At 40.0% G+C, this 22,397-nt stretch overlaps 1 protein-coding gene and 1 pseudogene across 3 annotated transcripts in view; one reads left to right on the forward strand and one right to left on the reverse strand.

The window, feature by feature from the left end:
- Positions 1 to 22,397, reverse strand: part of SRPK1 (SRSF protein kinase 1) — a 77,192-nt gene that overhangs the window by 3,417 nt on the left and 51,378 nt on the right. The window contains exons 9-15 of one of the 2 annotated variants that reach the window (XM_084890592.1): positions 20,376 to 20,401; positions 19,752 to 19,965; positions 18,959 to 19,378; positions 18,523 to 18,623; positions 8,711 to 8,818; positions 3,786 to 3,855; positions 645 to 737 (exon numbers count right to left, since the gene is read on the reverse strand). In XM_084890592.1, the coding sequence (XP_084746718.1) occupies positions 645 to 737; positions 3,786 to 3,855; positions 8,711 to 8,818; positions 18,523 to 18,623; positions 18,959 to 19,378; positions 19,752 to 19,965; positions 20,376 to 20,401 (1,032 nt within the window). Of the gene's footprint in view, positions 1 to 644; positions 738 to 758; positions 1,141 to 3,785; positions 3,856 to 8,710; positions 8,819 to 18,522; positions 18,624 to 18,958; positions 19,379 to 19,751; positions 19,966 to 20,375; positions 20,402 to 22,397 lie in introns of those variants that run through there. The other variant, XM_084890593.1, reaches the window with a different exon arrangement.
- LOC311625676 (bcl-2 homologous antagonist/killer-like) lies at positions 15,671 to 16,741 on the forward strand (annotated as a pseudogene). The gene is made up of 2 exons (XR_014797062.1): positions 15,671 to 16,097; positions 16,227 to 16,741. The product of XR_014797062.1 is annotated as a bcl-2 homologous antagonist/killer-like (transcript).

Consider the following 22,397-nt stretch of genomic DNA (forward strand, 5'->3'; position numbering starts at 1 on the left):
AAAAGGCAAGATAGTTTTCTAGTCCCTTCTAAGTCAGATTTTTACATTTTAGCCTTTAAACTTTATCTGAAATGCAGAAGAAATCCATATTTTTTGAAGAAATCCATATTTATCTGTTCCTTCACTAGGAAGTGATAACTAACTTATGAAACTATTAAGTATAAAAGTTAACTCACATGATCGATGTGTTGAAGTGACTGTGATAGGTGTCAAAGGGCTACAATATGGGCGAGATCTAGTCCTGCCCTCAGGCTTAAGCTAAAATACTTGCTCGCCCTTTGGTAGAGGCAGTTCTCAGGCCAAAGGCTGGCAAAAATCTGCTCATTTCTAGAAGTGCTGTGTAGGAGTAACTAACCCTGTGCAGAGTAACGAACTTAAACCAGTGCAAACACTTAGAGCTCAGAAAACTGAGGCCGTGTCAATGGCCACATAACTGGCGGAGCAGCTGGGATTTGAACCCACATGGTCTGGGCTCCAGTTTCTGCTCGTGAGCGCACTAATTTCATTTCTGCCAAGTAACAGCTGCATTCAAAGTAGGACCATCCTTCTCTAGGTGCTGGGAACATGTACCCAGTTGTACTTACCTCTTAATTTTAAAGCACTTTTGCCCCCTGAATGTCTGGGAACAAACACACTTATTTTACCTTTTTTGGTGAAAAATTCCTTGGAATATTTTCCTGCCACAATGAGCTTGCGAGGCACCTTCCCCAGAAGTTCTATGATCAGTGCAATGTGATCTGTATGTTTCAAACATTTCAAGAAGGGGAAAAAAAAGACATACATAACAGGAGTAACAAATATCATTCTAGACATTGGCAGAAAGAGTAGCATGCACACCTCTTTGTAAAGCATCTCAGGCTTGCTTTCTGTCCTAAATGGGAAGACGAGGACTCCGTCCATCTAATGGAGGATCCAGAAAACCATAAAAAATCAGGTGCCCACTCCAGCGGAACTTGAGTGGTAAGCTAAAACAATCTTGGTGTGAATGCTCTGCTTCCTGAAGGTGCTCCCTGGGGCCTCGGTGAAAACTCATGTTAACAATACTACCTCTGCGATTGAAGAAGTCCTGGGAGTATTTCCCACTGAGGGCAAAGCGTCTTGGGACTCTGCCTATCAGCTCTATAATGTGCGCAATGTGGTCTAAAACAGAAGGGTAAGAAGAACAGGATCAAGGACAGGCTGTAAAAGAGGTTTTTCCAAGAATAGCTTTTCAAGGACTAGCTGTTTAAAAGTAACTACAAATAAAACCAAGGCTACTCAAGAGGAGACTGGGAAAGCCAAGAATTATTTCAGGTGGTTGGTCACCTAGATAGTAGTTGGCATGCCCTTTCAGGAGTTTAGTGTTTACCTACACCTTTATTTCTATTTTGTCTATGTATTTAAGTTCAGATAGGGTTTTTAGGTAAAGCAATGTGCCAATATGCTTTTAGACATCGTAGAACTGTTTTTTATTTATAAGAATATTCGTGATGATTAAAGCACTAACATGACTACTTGAGTTTTCACAATCACCCTGTACAACAGGCCAAAGACTTACAAACAATTTTAAAGACAAGAAATGAAACCTTCAGAGTATATATGGACTACTTGGAGCTGTAGGGCTAATAAGAGCTAGAATGTGAGTGAAAACCCACATTTTAGTCTAGTACAGAGGTGTGTGTGTGTGTGTGTGTGTGTGTGTGTGTGTGTTAAGTAAAACTGAGCACAAACATTTTAAAGCACAGCTACCTATTTGTAGGCCACCAAATGTCCAAGTTATTGGTGCCCGGTGAGTGTCATAGCATGAATGTGGGCTATGGACACTGACAGGGACGTGTGCAGTCTGTCATCAGGAAGTGAGCTTGGGACCAGCCCCATCCACACTTACAGGCAGGGGACAGAAACTATGAAGAGGCTTTAAAGTGAAGGTTTCTGGACACAATAGCTTTATAAATGAGTTTAATTCTGTAGTTACAGAATCATCAATGTAAAAAAAACTTCCAATAATGTATCTTCTAGGTCTAGGGGAACAATATGCTAGATAGCCACATAGCTGGGAACCTGTGAAGGACTCACTGGAGCCTTTTTGAAGGGGCTTTACATTCATTAATTCACTTTAACCTTTGAGCAGTTTTAACTGCTTGGTAACAAGTATTTGGCTGCCAAGAAATTTCTACCAATTTTAGGCAGAACCTGCCAATAAATGTCTTTATAAATTAATTGTGAGACTAATTTGTGAGATTATATATAGTTTATCTTATTATAATAAACTTCTAAGTAAAATATTTGTTCTTTTACTATTTTTTCTATACCAAGGAATTATTTTTCTTTTCAAAGTTACTTTACATTTAATTCCAACAACCTATCAATTAATAACTGAGTTAATTGGCTTACCAACAAATCATTCAATTGATATATTTGGTAGGCAAAATGATTACCAAGTATTATTCCAAGAGCCAGGGCAAAAAGAAAAAAAGAAAAAAAAAAAGCCAGGGCTGTGGAACGATAACAATAACAGGACATGCCACTTAGGCCCCAGTCCCACCGTGACTTGTAACAAATTACATGTATAGTCAGGGGTAATGGTTTGCTTTTTCTTGCTCTTATGGGCCAAACTGTAGTAGTATGAGTTTTCATCTAAGGACTGTTAGGACTAACTAGTACAGGAAGGAAAGTCAGGATCTAACTATCTAGGGTAGACTGTTCTCCCTGGACCCTTACTTGAGACTTTTCTTATACATTTCAATTTTCAGGTTTGGTAGCATAAGGTCCTACACTATATAATTCTAGCCACTATATGTGCACTGTACCACATGCTATTTATAGGGAGTCCACAGAAGAGAAAAAAATTATTTCCCTTCTAAATAGATATAGTAGGGCATTTGAAAAACAATGTAAATCTATAGCACATAGATTTATATGTATAGCTCAGAAAAAAAGCAAGTAGAGAACAGGAAAAAATCAAGTATATATAAAGGTGGTGATTACAGCATTTTCTCACAGAGCTTATGTATAGAAGACATATCCAAATTGTACCCACTAATATAAGCATTTGGCTATAACATTTTCCAAATAGTACTTGTTAGGAATATCAGCAAGCCCTACTAACATTACCCATTAATATTCCAGAGAACCAGTTTGAGAAAGAGAGAGCATTCTTGTTTCTATAGAGCATGAAACCCAACTTCACAAAGACAGCATAGAATGTAAAGAACTTATTTTCCACATTGAGAGGGCATATTGCTACTGCTCTCTCAAAGCTCAGTTGGTTGGAATGTTGTCCCATGCACCGGAAGGTTGCAGGATCAATTCCCGATTGGGACACACACCTAGGTTGTGGGCGGTGCATATGGGAGGCAACCGATCAGCGTTTCTCTCTCATATAGATGTTTCTCTTTTTCTCACTCTCCCTTTTCTTTCTGCATTCAATCATAGCATATTTATATGTTAAAATTATTAACTTCCAGATAAAGCTGAAGGTATAACTGAGCAACAAGTTGACCAACAGGTAGCTTCAAACTCAGTAAAGAATAAATAACCACTGGTTTATAAAGAAAGATAACTAGATGTTTTAGAAGCACACAAATTTTAGTTTAACCAATTGTGGCCTCCTTTAATCCTCATCTGAGTTATTTAATATTTATTATAAAGTATCTAGTATTTCTAGTACCTAATATAAAACATATTTTCATATATTCTGAAATTTATATATTCTTAGCACACTAAAGGCTCTTCAGTACTAATAAATGATGTTAGCCACCGTGGAAAGTAACTACCACACACACAACACAGTCACCGGGACTCACCTTCATCTCGAGTGTATTCTTCCCCCGAATGAGGTTCAAACAAATAGTCACCAGTGGCCAGTTCAAAGGCCTAAAAAAAAAATGGACAGCGTATGAAAACATTAAGGATAAAAAAAAAAAAAAAAAAAAGACCTTTGGGAAGCTTATTTTTATTTGGCTCAATATTAAAAAAATATATATATTTTATTGATTTTTACACAGAGAGGAATTGAGAGGGATAGAGAGTTAAAAATGTCGATGAGAGAGATACATCTACCAGCTGCCTCCTGCACACCCCCACTGGGGATGTGCCAGCAACCAAGGTACGTGCCCTTGACCGGAATCGAACCCGGGACCTTTCAGTCCACAGGCCAATGCTCTATCCACTGAGCCAAACCGGTTTTGGCTATTTGGTTCAATATTAAGTAACCTGCAGATAATCATTTAAAAAACATTTAAGAGATTATTCCTCAAAAGCTTTCCTCCTACACCCATATCTTAATAAAATAGAGCAGGAAAATAGTGAAAATTCAGTTAATATCAACATGTAGATTATTTCACATCTTACCCACCTCCCGCCAAATCAGTAATTAAGCTCTCAAGTTTCTCTTTTTGCTCAGAGGGAGCACATCTGGACAGTAAGGTGATTTTTTATTAAATTTTCGTGAGCAGAGTTAAGTCTTGCATTATAATTTTACATGGCTAGAAATTGAGATTCTGTATCCAAAACTGAAACAAAAAAATTCAGACATTTTTCTACCTATGACTCTTTAGTGTTTGGCAAAAAGTACATTTTAAAGCTTTGCTTTGGAAAGCACTCCCTAACCTATCCCAGACAAGAGTTCCCAATTCTTAGTCCCATGAAAAAATCAGAAAAAGATTATGTGTAAATGGAATCAGGAGCAACTCATAATCTGTGTCACCAGAGGAAAAGAAAGGCAGTCTCTTACTACAAGACAACCTCTTACAGATGGTGTTTAAGAGTATCGATAGAAAGGGATTTCCTATGGAATAAATGCCAAGCAGTATGAAGACAGCATCTGAGTAAGGGGCTATATTAAATTTTCATTGATTAAAATGGATTAAAAAAATAATAGAACCTTATTGATATAAAAGTGAAGTCAGCCCAGCTGGCCTGGCTCAGTGGCTGAGCATTGACCTATGAAGCAGGGAGGTCATGTGATTCTGGTCAGGGCACATTCCCGGGTTGTGGGCTTGATCCCCAGTGTGGAGTGTGCAGGAGGCAGCCAATGAATGATACTCTCTTATCACTGATGTTTCTATCACTCTCTCCCTTCCTCGAAATCAATAAAAATGTGTATTAAAAATAATAAAAGTGAACGAAAAAGTTAAGTGCTAGTCATGGGTCAACTCTGATCGAATCAATGGCACTAAGTAGTTCAGTCAGTCTCAAAGACTGTGGGGTGGGTTTAGTTGGGGCACATTCTCAGTTGAGACTCAGGTTTAGTTCTCAGTGGTTTGCTCGTGTCAGATTTTGCAGTTTCAGGATGAGACAGACTTTCTTGAAACAGTATTCTTGGGCTGTACTACCGCCCAGAGAAAGGCCACAAAACCAGAAGGTTTAGGATTACCTCTAAAATGTCAGGATGCTGTGGCTTCTGGCCAGGGATAGCTTGTTTACCTTCCAGCAGCTCACTATGAAACTCAACAACACTGATAGAGCCGCTACTGGTGCTACCCTCTCATCGCCCTGAGGTTTATAGTCCCAAAGCAGAACAGAAACCAACTGTGATTCTTATTCACCAAAATTTGTTAATCTCTTCTGAAACCAGTACCTTAATTTTTCAAATCTCATAGTGGGAGGTCAGTAAAGATATTGAAATTAAAAAAATATAAAAAAAATTCTAAAAAATTCTCACACAAAAAAATATAAAAAAATTCTAAAACGTAAATATTCTTTTAAAAAAATCTAGATACTTACATCTAGTTAAAGTTCTCTAAGAGTTTTATTTTCTAAATATAAGGTAGTTGTTAGTAGTTATAATTTTACAAAACAGCAAAAAACCTAACCAAACGATTACATCAGAACTGAAAGCTAGCAGGAGCTCCAGATAATAAAACATCTAGTTGAACACATTTCCTTTGTAGATGAGAAAACTGTGACCCAACAGAAAGCCAAAGCTCATCCCCCAGCCCAGGGCTCCCAATTCTCACTCATGCCTGTCCCACACTGACCGGAGCCAGTTCAGCATCACTCAGAGTCACAGACACAGGCAAAATCAGTTATAAAATGAATATTACAAAGTGAAAAAAACAAAACAAAACAAAAACACACACAACTAAAAGGCTACGTACTGTAGGATTTCAAGTTGACACTCTGGAAAAGGCAGAACTATAGAGACAATAGAAAAATCAGTGGCTAGGGGTTGAGGGGAGAAAAGGAGGAAGGAGAAAAGGCATGAACAGGCAGAGCAGAGAGGATTTTTAGGGCAGTGAAACTATTCTGATACTATAATGATTGACAGGTGTTACTATAAGGTTGTTAAGATCCACAGACTGTTTGGAGAATTAAAAACATCTATTCTTTATTGATTTTTAATGTTCTTCATGGAACATTAATAGGACATTTATGTTACTGCCCATCTAAACTTTGTCATCTCAATCACTAATGGTATAGGCGATTTCATAACTTGTCTCTCTCTCTCAGAAAGGGCCCCAACCTTTCTATCAATTACACTGGACACAAGATCCATCTCTCCAGAAATTTCTGATAATCTAGAATTTATTATTCTCTGATTATGGCCAAACTTTAGGCAAGATTTCTATACCTATCAGCGAAATGAGAGAAGCTTGAGGTACAAGTTCTCATGATACTGTCTCATGTCAAGTAAGTGCTTCCCTCCCCGATCAAGAAAATTCCTGCATGTGAGCTGGTCTAAACAGGAGGAAAGGTTAATTCCTCTTTTATTTCTCCCCTCTCCCCCCAACCCACTTCTTAAGCCCAACATAGTAAATACTATGTTACATAGCAAACAGGATCCACTGACCTCAAATAATTAGCCCACTACTAAGAACCATTTATTATCATAATAAACAGATACCATCTAGCTATATTTTGTAGTTGGTGATATTGCTCATTTATTTTGTCTAACAATAAATTTAAAGCTTCAAGGCAGAGGTGGGAACCTTTTTTATGCCAAGGGCCATTTGGATATTTATGACATCATTTGTGGGCCATACAAAATTATCAGCTTAAAAATTAGCCTGCTGCTTGGTGAGCTTGACCCATGAACCAAGAGGTCACCAGTGTGATTCCTGGTCAGGGCACATGCATGGGTTGTGGGCTCGATCCCCAGAGGGAGGCGTGCAGGAGGCAGCTGCTCAATGATGTTTCCCTCTCTCTATCCTTCTCCTTTCTTTCCTCTCTAAAAATAAATACACGTTTTAAAAAAGTTAGCCTGCTGTACTTGGTCAAACATTTAATTAATTCACCCCAAATGCCTTGGGCAGGGCCAGACCAAATGATTCCACGGGCTTTCTAGAGCCTGCAGGCTGGACATTCCCCACCCCTACTCTAAGTACGGCAAAAGAAGTCAGATTTTGTGTGTAAAATACCAAGCCTTACTTTATTTCAGAGTCCTCCACTTCAAAAATCAATGATATGTTCCAACAAATTATTTATAAAGTCATGTCATATTAATAATATGGTTTTAACGCTGTTACCTTTGGAAGACAGCTTTTCAGGGAGTGGGTGTCAAGAAATCTACGACTAAAACAGGTGGAGATTTATGCTCTGTACTTTCTCTTTTAAGTTTTCTAGAGTTGACTGTGAATACTAAATGTTAATTAAAACGAGTTTAATGTATTTCTTGCTTAGTTCAACACATCTGATAGTCCACAAATATCTATTAAGTACTGTTGCATAATAAATAATTTGCTTGGTCTTTCTTCCTATTTCCTGAGAGATAGCCTCTAACTGTTGGAATTTCCAAGTGATCAGGGTGTTTTTGTTATTCATAATGGAATACTGGGCCACACTTAAATTTATACAAATGAGGTGACATGATGAGCCTGAGTTCTGTGAGTCATTCCAGTGAACTATCGAATCTGAAATGATAGTGGAATCCCCCAATGTGTAACCAGTTGGCCCAAAGTACAGGTAGCTTATGGGCCTCAGAGGCAGTCATGAGGGAAACTATGCCCTTAACTTGTGAAATCTCTGACAATTCTAGGTATTTAGCATCAGAAATGCATTGTAAACACACACTCAAAATGAGCCAGGGCCTTAACCAGACACTTGCTATATATACATAACACACATGACTCCTGTCAGCATGGCTCTTATAACCTAGTGGAAGAGAAACAAGCAAATAAAACACGCAATTACAAGTAAAGAGTATACTACATTTCAGGAAGCATATAACACATTTGAACACAATTTAATTGCTACTAAATGATTTCCCACAAGCAGCCCCACAACATGAGGCTGCTTGTGGGAAATCATTTAGAAGCAATTAAATCTAACCATTTGAATAGTTGCTTGCCTGGGACAAAGCAGTAACTTATGAATGATTGAGCTTTCATTTTATGAAGTGCAAAGATGTCAGAGTAACTGTCGAACTTTACAGAATGAACGTTTCCAGGGGTTTCCTTAATCAGAAAATACGATCAGAGTCAAAAGGGGAAGGGTACCTGTAACAGCCTAAACAAAAGCCACACTTCCTCAGAGTGGTTGTTTACAATCCACCTGCACCCACCCCAACCTCAGTAAGAAACATTTGGTTCCTCACCTAACAGGAATTTGGCAGGAACCAAATGGAAAGCTAGATGTTTACATTCAGCTTTTGAATTCAGACCTCTCCAGACACAGGATTTAGGGTATAGTGATAAGCCACAAAAGAATACCTTTTCACTTTAATTTAATGAGCAAACAGGGCAAGGCATGTAATTACCAATAACAAGTGAAGGACAGAGAAAAACATTACCATGCATGCTGTGCTCCAAATGTCGGCAGGGGTGCTATAGCCCGATCCTATCAGAACTTCCAAGGAACGATATTGCCTTGTTTGAATATCTTCAGTGAAATGTTTATGCTGAAAATGCAGAAGAAAAGAGTATTTTAAAATTCATTTATTCTAAAAAGTAACAAGTCATGATTGCTTAATAAAGGAGATTAAAATAAATTGTATAACTTTTTCCTAAACCAAAGTTTTTATTTTATGTTTAGTATGTGTTAAATATCATTTTGACACTATTACCTCTAAAGAGCACTTTGCTTCACAGTCTACTCTGAATTATTTTGCAAACATATGAATCTAAACTTTATATACACAGGTTAGAAAATAATTTATTTTTAAGATATAAGCTTCAAATTTCAAGAATCTTAAAATAGCACCTATGAAGAATTCCTGAGAGTGACATAGCATCATGGCAGAGGGAGACATACCCCTGGTCTTCCCCCTTCAATGTACAATGACTGGAATGCTGATCAGCACACTAGGATGTATGAGAGATCCACACATCTGTAATCTGAGGCAGGTGGATTGGAATGCAAGGAAAGGTAGAATTGGAGGACCAGCAGGGGAAAGAAAGAATGGCAGCAACACTGGCACAAGCAACTCTGGCTCCGTCCCCTGGCTAGAGCAGTGCCTGTGAGCCTGGCTCCCCTGCCATGGTGGCGGCATCCGAGACCCAGACAACGCTGGACACAGTGAGGCACATATCATCTGGTGACTCCAGCGAAAACGGGGGCTGCAGCAACACTGGAAGGCACCAGTGACCCCGGAGGCGCAAGCACTACAAAGAGAGCACCTGTGAGTCTCTGGCAGCAGCTGTGGAGGGTAGAAATACTAACTGTTGGGCTGGCTAGAAGGGGTCGATGGTGGGGTGGGGTAGGGAGGAGGCATATGTAATACTTTCAACAATAAAAAAAAAAAAAGAAAGAAAATGCTAGCTGTCAAATGTGCCCAGAGTAAGAGAAACCAAAAACTTGTGCTATAGTGCCACCTATTGGAAAACAAGAGGCCTCTTACCAACTTGTTGAATTGTTCAAATTAAACAAAGTTGTACCTAAGCAAGGAAGTGTTCACTACTTCAAATGCGCCAGCAGAGGAATCAAGCACCATGGATAATCACAGTAACATAGTAAAACAAAAATAAAATGTTTTTTTTTTTCCCCCCAGCAACCAAACTAAGAGTCATGGAAGACTAATCTAAATGACACAAAATTCAAAACAGCTGTCATAAAACAAAATTCAACAAGATACAAGAAAACTCAGAAAGGCAGTCCAATGAGCTCAAGAATAAAATTACTGAACAAAAGGAGTGCTGTAAAAAGATATTGAAACTCTTTAAAAAATATGTATTTTATTGATTTTTTTTTACAGAGAGGGAGAGGGATGGAGAGCTAGAAACATGGATCACCTGCCTCCTGCATGCCCCCTATTGGGGATGTGCCTGTAACTAAGGTACATGCCTCTGACTGGAATTGAACCCTTCAGTCCGCAGGCCGACGCTCGAAACTCTTGATGCAGGGGGAAGAACAGAGAGAACTAAGATTTAAAAAAGACACGCAACTCTATGAGAACTACCCCACTCCATCAGAAAGGGCAACATAAGAATAATGGGTATCCCAAAAAGGAGAAGTGATGGAGAAGGGGACAGAGAGCCTACTTAAAGTAATAGATGAGAAGTTCCCAAACCTGGATGAGTTGGACATAAGGAAGGTCAAAGACGACCTAATTATCTCAATACAAAGAGACATTCTCTAAGACACATGATCTTAAACTGTCAAGGAACCCCTCAGGCTGAGTGGAAGGACATGTAGAAAAAACTAAAAGATTAAAACTGTCAGCCAAGCCCTGGCCAGGTGGCTCAAATTGATTGTAGTGCTGTCCCAGTACACCAAAAAGCTTGCAGGTTCCATTCCTGCCTGGGACAACTGATTGATGTTTTTCTCTCACAGTGATGTTTCTGTCTCTTTCTCTCAAATCAATTAAAAACAAAACAAAACAAAACAAATTTTATGGTGAGGATGAAAACAACAACAAACTGCCAGGCAGGAATAATTTATGGAGTAAAGTTATCCTTCAGATATGAAGGAGAAATGCTTTCCAAGACAAAACGAAAGCTGAGGGAATTCATCACCGTAAGACTTGTCGGACAAGAAATGCTGAAAGGAGCCCTTTTGGAAACAAAATGGCAAAGGCACACAAACATTAAGTAAGGTGACAGAAGCAAAAAAACTGCAACTCCATTACAAAATACAGTATAAAGCACTTAGGGCAGTGGTTCCCAACCCTTTTTTGGCCATGCCCTCCTAAGCATCTCTAAAACCTGATGCCCCCTCTGTGACAGAATTCTTATTATTCAAAAAGTGAACTATTCACGAGGAGGAAGCCTAAAATGCCATTAACTCATTCTAAACAAGCTTCCAAAGAGCATGGCATCCATGACAGAGAAAAAAAGAACGAAAGGACAGGTGAAGTACTGAGAAAGAAATCACTAAGAAATTGTCAAAAAAATAATAACATGAAGTGATATGAGAAAACAGCAAATAAAGTTTCAAAACATAATAGAGAATTGAAATGCATAAATGTCACAATATATATTTATTTACTGTATCTGAGGACCCCAGAACCATAAAAAATGCAAAACATTCACTGTTCATAACTCATTCTCGTCCTTGCTGGTTTGAAGGGTCCTGAGTTGATTCCGGTAAAGGACACATGCTTGGTTTGCGGGCTCAATCCCCAATAGGTGTTGGGGTGTGCAGAAGGCAGCCAATCAATGATTGATGTTTCTATTTCTCTCCCTTCCCTTCCTCTCTGAAATAAATAAATATATATTAAAAAAAACAAAACCACCACCAACTTATCCTCTAATTGCCCCGCTGTGTGCCCCACGTTGGGAATACTGACTTAGAGCATAAAGGTTAAAGGGGAAAGAAAGCATTAAAAATAACAATAGCTACTTAAATTTGGTAATGAACACATAGCATAATAAATAATTTATCAGTAAGTTCTCAAATATCATTAATCACCTTAAATGTAAATAGACTGAACTCACCATTCAAAAGGCACACAGTAACTTGATGGATTAAAAATCAAGACCCAACTATAGGCTGTCTTTTCAGAAGACTCATCTCAGTTCCAAAGATAAACAAAGGCTCAAAGCAAAGGGGTGAAAAGTGACATTCCAAGCAAATGGCATCCAAAAGAAAGCGGGTATAGCCACAATTATATCAAATTAGATTTCAAGCCACAAAAAAGTAATGAGATTAAAAAAAATGCACATTACATAATGATACAGGAGACAATCCAATAAAAGGACAACATTTACTTATATGCACCAAACTCAGGGACACTAAAATATATAAAGCAATTATTAACAGACCTAAAAAAGGGAAAGTGACAAACACAATAGAGCAGTGGTTGCCAACCAGTGGTGTGTGAGGTCCGAAAGGCTGGCGACCGCTGCAATGGAGGTAGAGACTTCAACACCCCCTTCCACCAATGGCAGAGCATCAGACAGCAAGTCAGTGAAAAACACTGACCTTACTAGCAAATGGTACATCAAATCAAATGGACAGAACACACACACAGAACATTCCCAAACAGAAACATAAACAAGTTTTAATAAATTCAAGACTGACATCTTATTACCGTATTTTTCGGACCGTAAGACGCACCAGTTTTTAGAGAAGGGAAATGAAGAAAAAAAGATTCTGAAACAAATAGTGTCCTAAAATATTTTATGTGCATTAAAACCCAACATCACAGTCATAAACACATGTAATCAATCCTGTAAAGTAAACAGCAGCATTTAGAACCATTTAGAACCATTATTAACAAATACAGTCAGCAAAAGACAAAATGTACTGTAAAACACAATAACGAGAGACTTCAGTAATAAATTAGAATAAAGTTGAAGATTTATGGTAAAGGTTCTGCTGAGATCTACAGTACGCCTACCCAGTAGTCAAGCACGGCAACAGAGGGCGGAGAGGAATGATTGGGGGAATAGACGCGGCATTCTTCCGGGCACGGAGTACGGGCCAGCAAGGGGTACAGGCGATGATTACGGTTTGGATTACGCAGTTACCGTACACCGCACCTGGGCTGACATGGAGATATGGCTGCAGCGAGGGCATGGAGGCTGACTACCATACATGGGAACTCCTCTACCACTCGGGGTTTACAGAGCGGGGCAGACACTCTGGGCACGGAGGAATGGACAGTGGCTGCAGCAAGCACACAGAGCCGGGCAAGCACACAGAGACCACACAGAGCCGGGCAAGTAACAAAACTTTTTTTTTAAAGTATTTGTGTAGGCTTTATTTGGACCATAAGATGCAGGGACTTTCCCCCCCCACTTCTGGGGGAAAAAAAGTGAGTCTTATGGTCCGAAAAATACGGTAAGTATCGTTTCTGAATACAATGGTATGAAACTAAAATTAATAAGAAGCTAAAAAAAATCACAAATATGTGGAGATTAAACAATATTCTATTCAACAACTTTGGGGCAACAAAAGAATCAAAGGAGAAATCACAAAAAAACATGGAGACAAATGAAAATATGATGTACTAAAATCTATGGAATATGCTGCGATGGAAAGGAAGTTTACAGAAATACAGGCATACTGTGAATATGGTGTGGGTTTGATTCCAGACCACAATAAAGCAAGTTGTAACCTTTTTAAAGATGACATGTCTTGTCTTCAATTTGTAAAACATAACATTTGTGAAGCTCAATAAAATGAAGTATACCTATACATACATGTCTAGCTCAAGAAATAAAAATCTCAAATAAATATTCTAACCTTATATCTAAAGGAATAAAGTCAGTAGAAGAAAATAATGAAAATTATTGAAGAAATAAATCAAATAGAAATTAAAAAGACAATAGAAAATATAAATGAAGCCGAAACTGGTTTGGCTCAGTGGTAGAGTGTCGGTCTGCGAACTGAAAGGTCCCAGGTTCGATTCTGGTCAAGGGCATGTACATTGGCTGCGGGCACATCCCTGGTAGGGGGTGTGCAAGAGGCAGCTGGTTGATGTTTCTCTCTCATCGATGTTTCTAGCTCTCTATCCCTCTCTCTTCCTCTCTGTAAAAAATCAATAAAATATATTAAAAAGAAAAAGAAAATATAAATGAAATTAAGAGCTGGTTCTCTTAGCTAGACTCATTAAAAATATTCAAAAAAATAAAATAAAAAAATAAAAGAAACGTTACAATGAATATGAGAGTAATACAAAGGATCATGAAAAACTATATTCCACTAAATGAACAATCTAGAAGAAATGGATAAATTCTTAGATCATACAACCTTCCTAGACTGAATTATGAATAGAAAATCTGAAAGACCAACCACTAATAAGGAATTTAAACAGCAATAAAAAAATCTCCCCCCAAAATTAAGGACAACATGGCATATAGTGAATTCCACCAACATTCAAAGGTTTAATATCTACCATTCTCAAACTCTTCCACAAAACTGAAGGGGAGAGAAGGCTTCCTACCTCATGTTACAAGGCCAATATTACCTTGTTACCAAAACATGACCAGGACAACACAAAGAAATTACAGGCCAATAACTCTGAACGTAGATCCTCAACAAAATACAAGCAAATTGCATATAATACATTAAGAGGATCTTTGAAGTATGGATGAAGATGGGATTCAATACAAGAATACTTCTTTAAAACCCCTTTTAAAGAAACAGCGCTCCAGAACACAGGGCTTGATAAAGTCTAACAGCCCTTAGAGCACACAGACCACCTGGAGGTTTTCTCAGGAATGGGCAAACAGGGGCTTGGAGAGGCTCCACACAGCTGAGGGGAGAGGACCATTCTCAAGCAGGGAAATCAAATGTCTGTAATTGTATGGTGGCCGTTGTTTGCTTAACTCAGCTCCTAGAATGCTAGCAGCCAGGCATTTACTCTCTGGGTAGATCTTAGGAAGACCAAGTGAAATACGACCAATTAAAGAGGAAAGATCCAGAGATCCTGACATCTGAGGATGAAAAGAAATGGCCTGACAAATGTACAAACTGCCAGTTATAAAAACACTCACAGGATGTAAAGTTCAGCATAGGGAATACAGTCGATAATATTGTAATAACTATGTATGGTGCCAGGTGGGTACTAGACTTATCAGGGTGATCACTTCGTAAGTTATATAAATGCCCAATCACTATTGTTGTACACCTGAAACTAATATAATCTTGTATGCCAACTGTAATTGGGGGAGGGAAGGGGGGGGGGAAAGAGCCCAGACCAGTGGTTGGCAAACTGCAGCTCACGAGCCACATGTGGCTCTTTGGCCCCTTGAGTGTGGCTCTTCCACAAAATACCACAGCCTGGGCGAGTCTAGTTTGAAGAAGTGGAATTAGAAGTTTAATTTAAAATAATTTGACTCTCAAAAGAAATTTCAAACGTTGTACTGTTGATATTTGGCTCTGCTGAGTAATGTGTTTGCCGACCACTAGCCCAGAAAGATCATTCTACAGTGAATAACAGTCAGCAAGATCCACCCTGGCAGAGCTCCCAAAGGCTTTCTAGTTACTCCATTCATATGGTCCACAACAGAAAGAAGGTAACTTTTTATAGGAATAAAATGTCAAAATTGGGAAAATGATCAATATCCTCTGTAAGTTAGAGAACCAAAAAACTTAGATAATAAGGCTCCTTGAGAACAAGTTAAAAATCTTCCAGAAGAGCTGCCGGCTCCTCCACGCTCCCCGAAGCCTTTTGGGTGCCGAGGGCCGCACTGGGACCGGAGACCGCACCTGGGCACTAGGCATTCACTGACAGCCACTCCTGGAGGCCAAGCCCAGGCAGCGAACCCTGAAGCAGCCCCTCAGGATCTCTAGTCTCGGCCCCACAAGCCATCCCTGGCCTAGGCCGGGGTCTGGGCTAACACTGCTCTCTCCTGGAACTTGAAAAATGGCGTCTGGCAAGGACCCAGCCCTCCCAGGCATGGGAGGAGCAGGTAGCCGGGACACAGAGGAGGTTTTTTACCGCCATCAGCAGGAGCAGGAAGCTGAGGGGGCGGCTTGTCCCCAGAGCCTGCCAACTCCGTGGGGCAGGTGGGTCGGCAGCTCCCCATTATCGGGGACCCCATCAACCAGAGCTACGACTCGGAGTTTCACCAAGTTGCAGCACCTGCAGCTGACACCAAGACTGCATCCAGCCTATTTAGAGCGGCATCACCTGGGGCTAGGTGATGGTTCTCCTGGGCTTCGGCTACCGCCTGGCCCTCTACATCTACCAACGAGGCCTGACCGGCCTCCTGGGCCAGGTGACCTGCTCCGTGGCCGACTTCATCCTGCACCACTGCATCGCCCGCTGGATCGCGCAGCGGGGCGGCTGGGTGAGTGCCCAGCGCTGGCAGCCTCCTGAGCTGCTGGGCTGCCCCCGACACCCCTCCCCCCCCAGTCCCTGGTGCCTGTACCCACAGCCAGCCCCTCTGACCACTCTCCCTCACCCCGTCTCCTGGCAGGTGGCAGCCCTGGACCTGGGCGACAGCCCCATCCAGAACGTGCTGGTAGTTCTGGCTCTGGTTCTGTTGGGCCAGTTTGTGATACGAAGATTCTTCCAGTCATGACCCGGGAGGGTCCTTTGGGGTCCCAGCTGAGACCCCGCCTGGACTTCGGCCAAGCCTTCTTCCCTCCCCTGTGCCCGGCAGGGGTCCCCGTCACGGGTAAAGAAGCTTTAGAAGTGGCACCCCAGCTTTGAAGGGCCCCTGCCCGGGGTCGGTCAGGCTGCAGGGGCACCCCAACATTGCATGGTGCTAATGGACCCCCACTCTCAACTCTCTGCCGGGCTTTGGGGAGGTTAATAACTTGGGGAAGCAAGAAGCTAGGAGCACTTTTCCCCAAGAAGTTTTGAATGGTTTTAGCTTTTTATAATGCCCTTAGGACACCCCCACCCTCCTCCCCACCACTGCCACAGCCAGGACCTGGGACGGGGTTAGCAGGCCTCTCCTATGTCCCAGTTTTTATGTACATAAGAAAAATGCCCCATCACTCCATACCCGGGGTCAGAGGCCTCCTCGCAGGCTGTAGGGTTGAGGACTGGTTTGTGATGGTCAGGGAAGGGGCAGGGGCTCACCTTAAGGTTTCTGAGAAGCCCCGAGGCTGGATCCGCTCCATGGCCTGGGCACACTGTAGGCTGGGAGGAAGAACTGAATGCTTAAACTTGACCCCAAGCCCACCAGCTGCCTGAGCCCCTCCTGGAGGTGGGGGAGCGGGTGGAGCTTGTCTATCTTATACAGCCTGGGGGTTTGGGAAGAGAAGTGGTTGATTTAACCAAATGCAGAGAGGAGATGTAGACGGAGTGCCCCCTGGCCACCCTCCCTCTGAGAGTGTTGGACAATAAACTGCTAGCCCCTCCCACTGGGAAAAAAAAATCTTCCAGAAAAGAAAACAATAGAAAATAGGAGAGAAATGTCCAAAATGAGCGCACCTGCATAGGAGGTCTAACATTTGAATAATGCAACCTCAGAGCTAGAGAACAGAGACCAAGGAGAATTTAAAAATAAATAAATAAATAAGAAAATAAAACCAAGGAATTGGAATTTCACTCTTGAGTCCACAGCACAATGGATGGAAACAGAGCCAGTGAGGCACATGCTGTGAAGTGACAGCCCACAGACTTCCCTGCGGCAGGCTTCATACACAGGGTCAGGAATCGGAATGGCATTGATCTTTAGCAGCAACAAGATAGAAAACCAAAAGACAAGAATGGAGCAATTATAAGCACACTGAGGGAAAATGACTTTCAACCTAGAACTTGATGCCCAACTGCCTGTAAAAGCAGAATAAAAACATTATCAGACACACAAGGCTCCCCTCTGCCTGCTCAATCTCACACACCCTTTCTTAGGAAGCTACTGAAGTTGTATGTACTAAAAAAACTGAAGCAGGAACAAAACCAAGAAAGACCAGAGACAGAAAAAGGGAGAGTAAACTACAATTCCCAAGATGACAGTAAAGGATCCCAAATGGCAGAAATGCAGCAGGCCGAAAGGGCAATCCAAAGGATGAACACCGACAGAAGACTCCAGGTTCCAGGACAGAGATTTTAGGGGGAAAGGTGAAAGAATACCAAGGTATCTTTTTATGGGCGAAAATGTGGGGCTGAATTAAGCGGTAAGTGTACAAAGACGTCTAAGCATGAAACAGTGCTAGGCAGAAAAGGAATCCTAACACAGTACATGCTCAGTTCAGCTCAAGAGTCCTAATAATATAAACACAGAATAAATACCTAGCCAAAAATCATATTACATTAAGAAGACTGGGGATGGGTGCAGTGGTGGTAACTTAGTCCTGCTTTTCAGGAGGAAGAATTGAAAAAAAAAAAAAAAAGAATTGGGAGCAATATAGTCAAGTTACTTATTAGTGACATGAAGGTAAGTACTGATGTGTGGAGATTAAAAAATTGCCAAATGGAGTAGAGAGACTCCTCCCTTAAAAATCAAGCTATTTGAAAACCCCATAATGTGGATAAAAAGGGATTCCATACTAAATCTGACAAGTCCAGTGACCGAAAATAACCTCACAGGGTGATCTGTTAATAAATGCCTAACTGGGCAGGATTGTTTCATTATATCATTCTCTCTACTTTAATAATATATTTGAACTTTCCTATTAAGAAGTGAAAAAATAGTCACTAAAATGTTAACTGGCAGTCTGGGTATAGAATTGAAGATGTTTTCTTCTGTTAGCAGAACTACATTCAAATCTCATTCATTACTTGATGCTTTAAAACAAAGCACTGAGACTAGTTTAACTTACCACCCAACAGGCATTCCCAAGATCAGCAATCTTCACTTGGAGCTTCTCTGCATTCTTTGGCTCGAGGGGATTAACAAGAAAATTCCCAGCAGTAGATTTTCCTATAGACAATAGGCATCATCAATAAGACTGTTCAATGTTAGTAAAACTCTGAGGTAATACACCCAGGCCCCCAATTGGCAACTTACAATAACCTTTCTAAGACAGAAGGAGGATAGCAACACCTTGAGTTTCCAGACTTAAAACCTTTACCTTCTTGACTGTGCAGCCATTACACAGCCAATAAAATCCAGTTACCTATACACTTACACCTTTAAGATTACTTGGGACACCTGCTGTAAAGCTTCATTAACAAAAACCAGGGTAGTTTTAGTTTAGAAATTCATGACTACGTATGCGGGGAAGAAGTGTTGGGGAAACATGTCTGCATAGGTACCTTTGCTGTCCAGTGGTCCATTACGTTCTTGGTCTTGTTCATCTTCACAAGGTATCTCTGCCCGAATACTTTCTTGAAGTTGGCTGATGTCCTGTTCACTGAGTGACTGGTCTACATTTGATAAAGACTGAGACAACACAGTATCTGACACCTCAGAGGTTACAGGTGTACCAGAGTCTGTTTCTTGAGATGTGCTGCTGTCTCCATTTTGGGAGCTTAGGAAACTAGTTTCCTGCTTCAAATTTTGAACATCAGCGTCATTAGCGTTATGTAGGTCGTTTTTAAGCCTCAGTGTTTCGTTATTACTGTCCTCAGTATAATTAACGATTTCAATTACTCCATTGCAATTAATTTCTGCTGTACCACCCTCTACACCATGTTCCACAAGTGTATGATCCTGGTCAACGGTACTTGACTCTTCTAAGGAACAAACAGACAAAAAAGGATGTATATGTATGCGTAGGAGTGAAAGAACAGAAAAAATTCTCTATGAGATTAAAATATTTACACATAAAAACACAATCGAACAACTAAAACCTACTTATAGAAGGACAAAGATCTTCTAATCCTTACCCAACTGCTAAATGAAGTCTATGTTGCATTTTCTGAGAAAAGTTAGAAATTACATTCGAATATCACCTGCCTAACATTTATGACAAACTCTGTATTCTTATTCTGTCCTTACTGTATAAGGACACCCCCAAAGATGTGCTGTATGCATGAAATCATTACATATAACAATGATAATGTTAAACTTTGCTATAAAGTAATTTTTGTGACGCTCTATTTATACCAAGTTTTTCTTGGGTCATTTTATTAGGTGGGTTCTCTTTCAAGGGTCTTTCAACAGGACTTTCTGATTCTTCTTGCTTGTTTGGTCTTTTTTGCCCAGGGCCCGACTCTTTCTCCATTTCCTCAATTTCCTGCATTCGCTTCTCTAGTAATTCTGCCTGGCGCTTCTGCTTCTTCTTCAATTTCTTCTTCTTATTCTTTGACATTTTGTCAGCCTGGGCGGAGATTACAAACAGATAAAGCCTTCAGGTGGCTAATCCATTACCTCTAGTTGGAGATAACTGTTAACTTTAATTACTTCCTAATCAAATGTCACTCTTTCCCTGACATTTTTCATTAACTTCAATAAAGTATATACTTTTATCAAATCAAATAAAAACAAAATTAACAACAAATCTTGGTCCTCTGAGCAGGCTATGGGGCTGGTATACTTTCAGACACACTCCAATTTATAGATACCTCACTAGTATCAACTTGCCAAAGATGCATGGAATTTACTGGAGAAAATTATAAAAGTGCAGGAATATTTCTTCCTTTGTTTTTCAAATTCTAAACAAACTGTCACTGTGCATAACAGAAGAATCCCTGCCCCATAGATCAGAATATAGAAACACCTTATACTTACTGGTTTAGGCTGGGGCGCAGTACTGACTGAAAAGAAAAGAAAACCAAGTAAGAATCCTGACATTCAGCAAAAATAAACTAATGCTCATATAAGATACCATACCAGAATGAAAAATCTCTCTTGTACAGTTTGTACTGTAGAGACAATTACTTAAGCGACTTTGGTAGAAACTTTTTTCTTTTTTAAAGAAACTATACATATAAAAGTTGACTAACTTAAAATAAGTTTAAATAAATTCTTCAGATAGCATAAATGCAGAGCCAAGTCCCCATTTCTGATTTCCACAATTAATGTACTAAAATCCCATATGATAGAAAACAATCCCTTCTTCCCTAGCCTGGATTGGCATCTAATTCTTCCCCTAACACTTGTCAGTTTTAAATGAAGAGTGTCATCAAGAGCCATACTAATTTGCTACATAGCATACGGTGGATATTAGTTTAACCTAGGTGAGGGGAAAAATCTTCAGTCTCCCTTTAAAATTTTTAAAAATTGTGGTAAACATACAGAAAATTTCCCTCTTAATCAGGAGTATTAACTGTATTCACATTGTTGGGTAAAATTTCTATAACCTTTTCATTTTGGAAAAACACACACAAAACAATTGCTATGCTCATCAAACACTATCCATTTCCCCCTTCTTGAGTTTTCCTTTTTAAAGGAAGCCTATGATACTTCCTTTCAAAGGAAGCCTAATAACTGATACTTTCAATTTGAAGATCAGGAAGTTCCTCAACCCTGGCTAGTGTAACTCAGTTGGCTGGCATCATCCTGTGCAAGGAAAGGTTGCTGGTTCAGTTCACATCCCCAGGCTGAGGGCTCAATCCACAGTAGGGTGTGCACAGAAGACTGCTGATCAACGTCTCACTCTTTATTTTTTTTTTTTTTTTTTTAATAATTTATTTTTTGGTATATTTTATTGATTTTTAACAGAGAGAAAGGGAGAGCGATAGAGAGCTAGAAACGTTGATGAGAGAGAAACATCGACCAGCTGCCTCTTGCACACCCCTTACTGGGGATATGTCCGCAACCAAGGTACATGCCCTTGACCGGAATCGAACCCGGGACCTTTCAGTCCCCAAGCCGATGCTCTTATCCATTGAGCCAAACCGGTTTCGGCAACGTTTCACTCTTGATTAATGTTTCTCTCCCTATCCCTTCTTCCTTCTCTAAAAACTCAATGAAAAAAATCTTTTTAAAAAAGATCCTAAAATATAAACTATTAAAATTCAAATCTGAACCTCAAATGAAAATAATTATTGTAATCACAGTAGCCAATATTTATTTAGCATAATGCCAACAGCTTTAACATGACACTTAATCCCAATAACTCATGCATGAAAAAATAACAAAATCAAATGACTCGCCCAAGGTAACACAGCTGATGATAAAGCCAGGATTCAAAGTCTGTTTGCACCAGTGCTTAAACTCAAAATCTTAATAGGTATTATCATAATCCTGCACAAATCACTGACCCATGAATGAGCATGGTAAGAGGTAAACACATCAAAAATAGCCATCAAATCGTGAAAAAATATTTTACCTGAAAAAGTTTTTACATATACAGTTGCCATAGGTTTTAACTGTGTGGTTCCACTTACTTGAGGATTTTTTTTCTCTTCCTAATGATTTTAATAACATTTTCTTTTCTCTAACTTACTTTTCTGTAAGAATATAGTACATAAAATATAACATACAAGATATGTGTTAATCAACTGTATGTTATTGGTAAGGCTTCTGGTCAACAGTAGACTATTAGTAGTTAAGTTTTGGGAAAGTCAAAAGTGGTAAGCTGTCAAGAAAATTTTTAAAATATATATATATATTTTTATTGATTTCAGAGAGGAAGAGAGAGGGAGAGAGAGGTAGAAACATCCACGATAAGAGAGAATCATGGATCGGCTGCCTCCTGCATGCCTCCTACTGGGGATCAAGCCTGCAACCCGGGCATGAGGCCTGACCAGGAATCGAACCAGTGACCTCCTGGTTCATAGGTTGATGCTCAACTACTGAGCCACACCA

The sequence above is a fragment of the Pipistrellus hanaki genome (assembly GCF_964339955.1).
Source record: "Pipistrellus hanaki genome assembly, chromosome: 7".
In the NCBI taxonomy this organism is placed as follows: domain Eukaryota; kingdom Metazoa; phylum Chordata; class Mammalia; order Chiroptera; family Vespertilionidae; genus Pipistrellus; species Pipistrellus hanaki.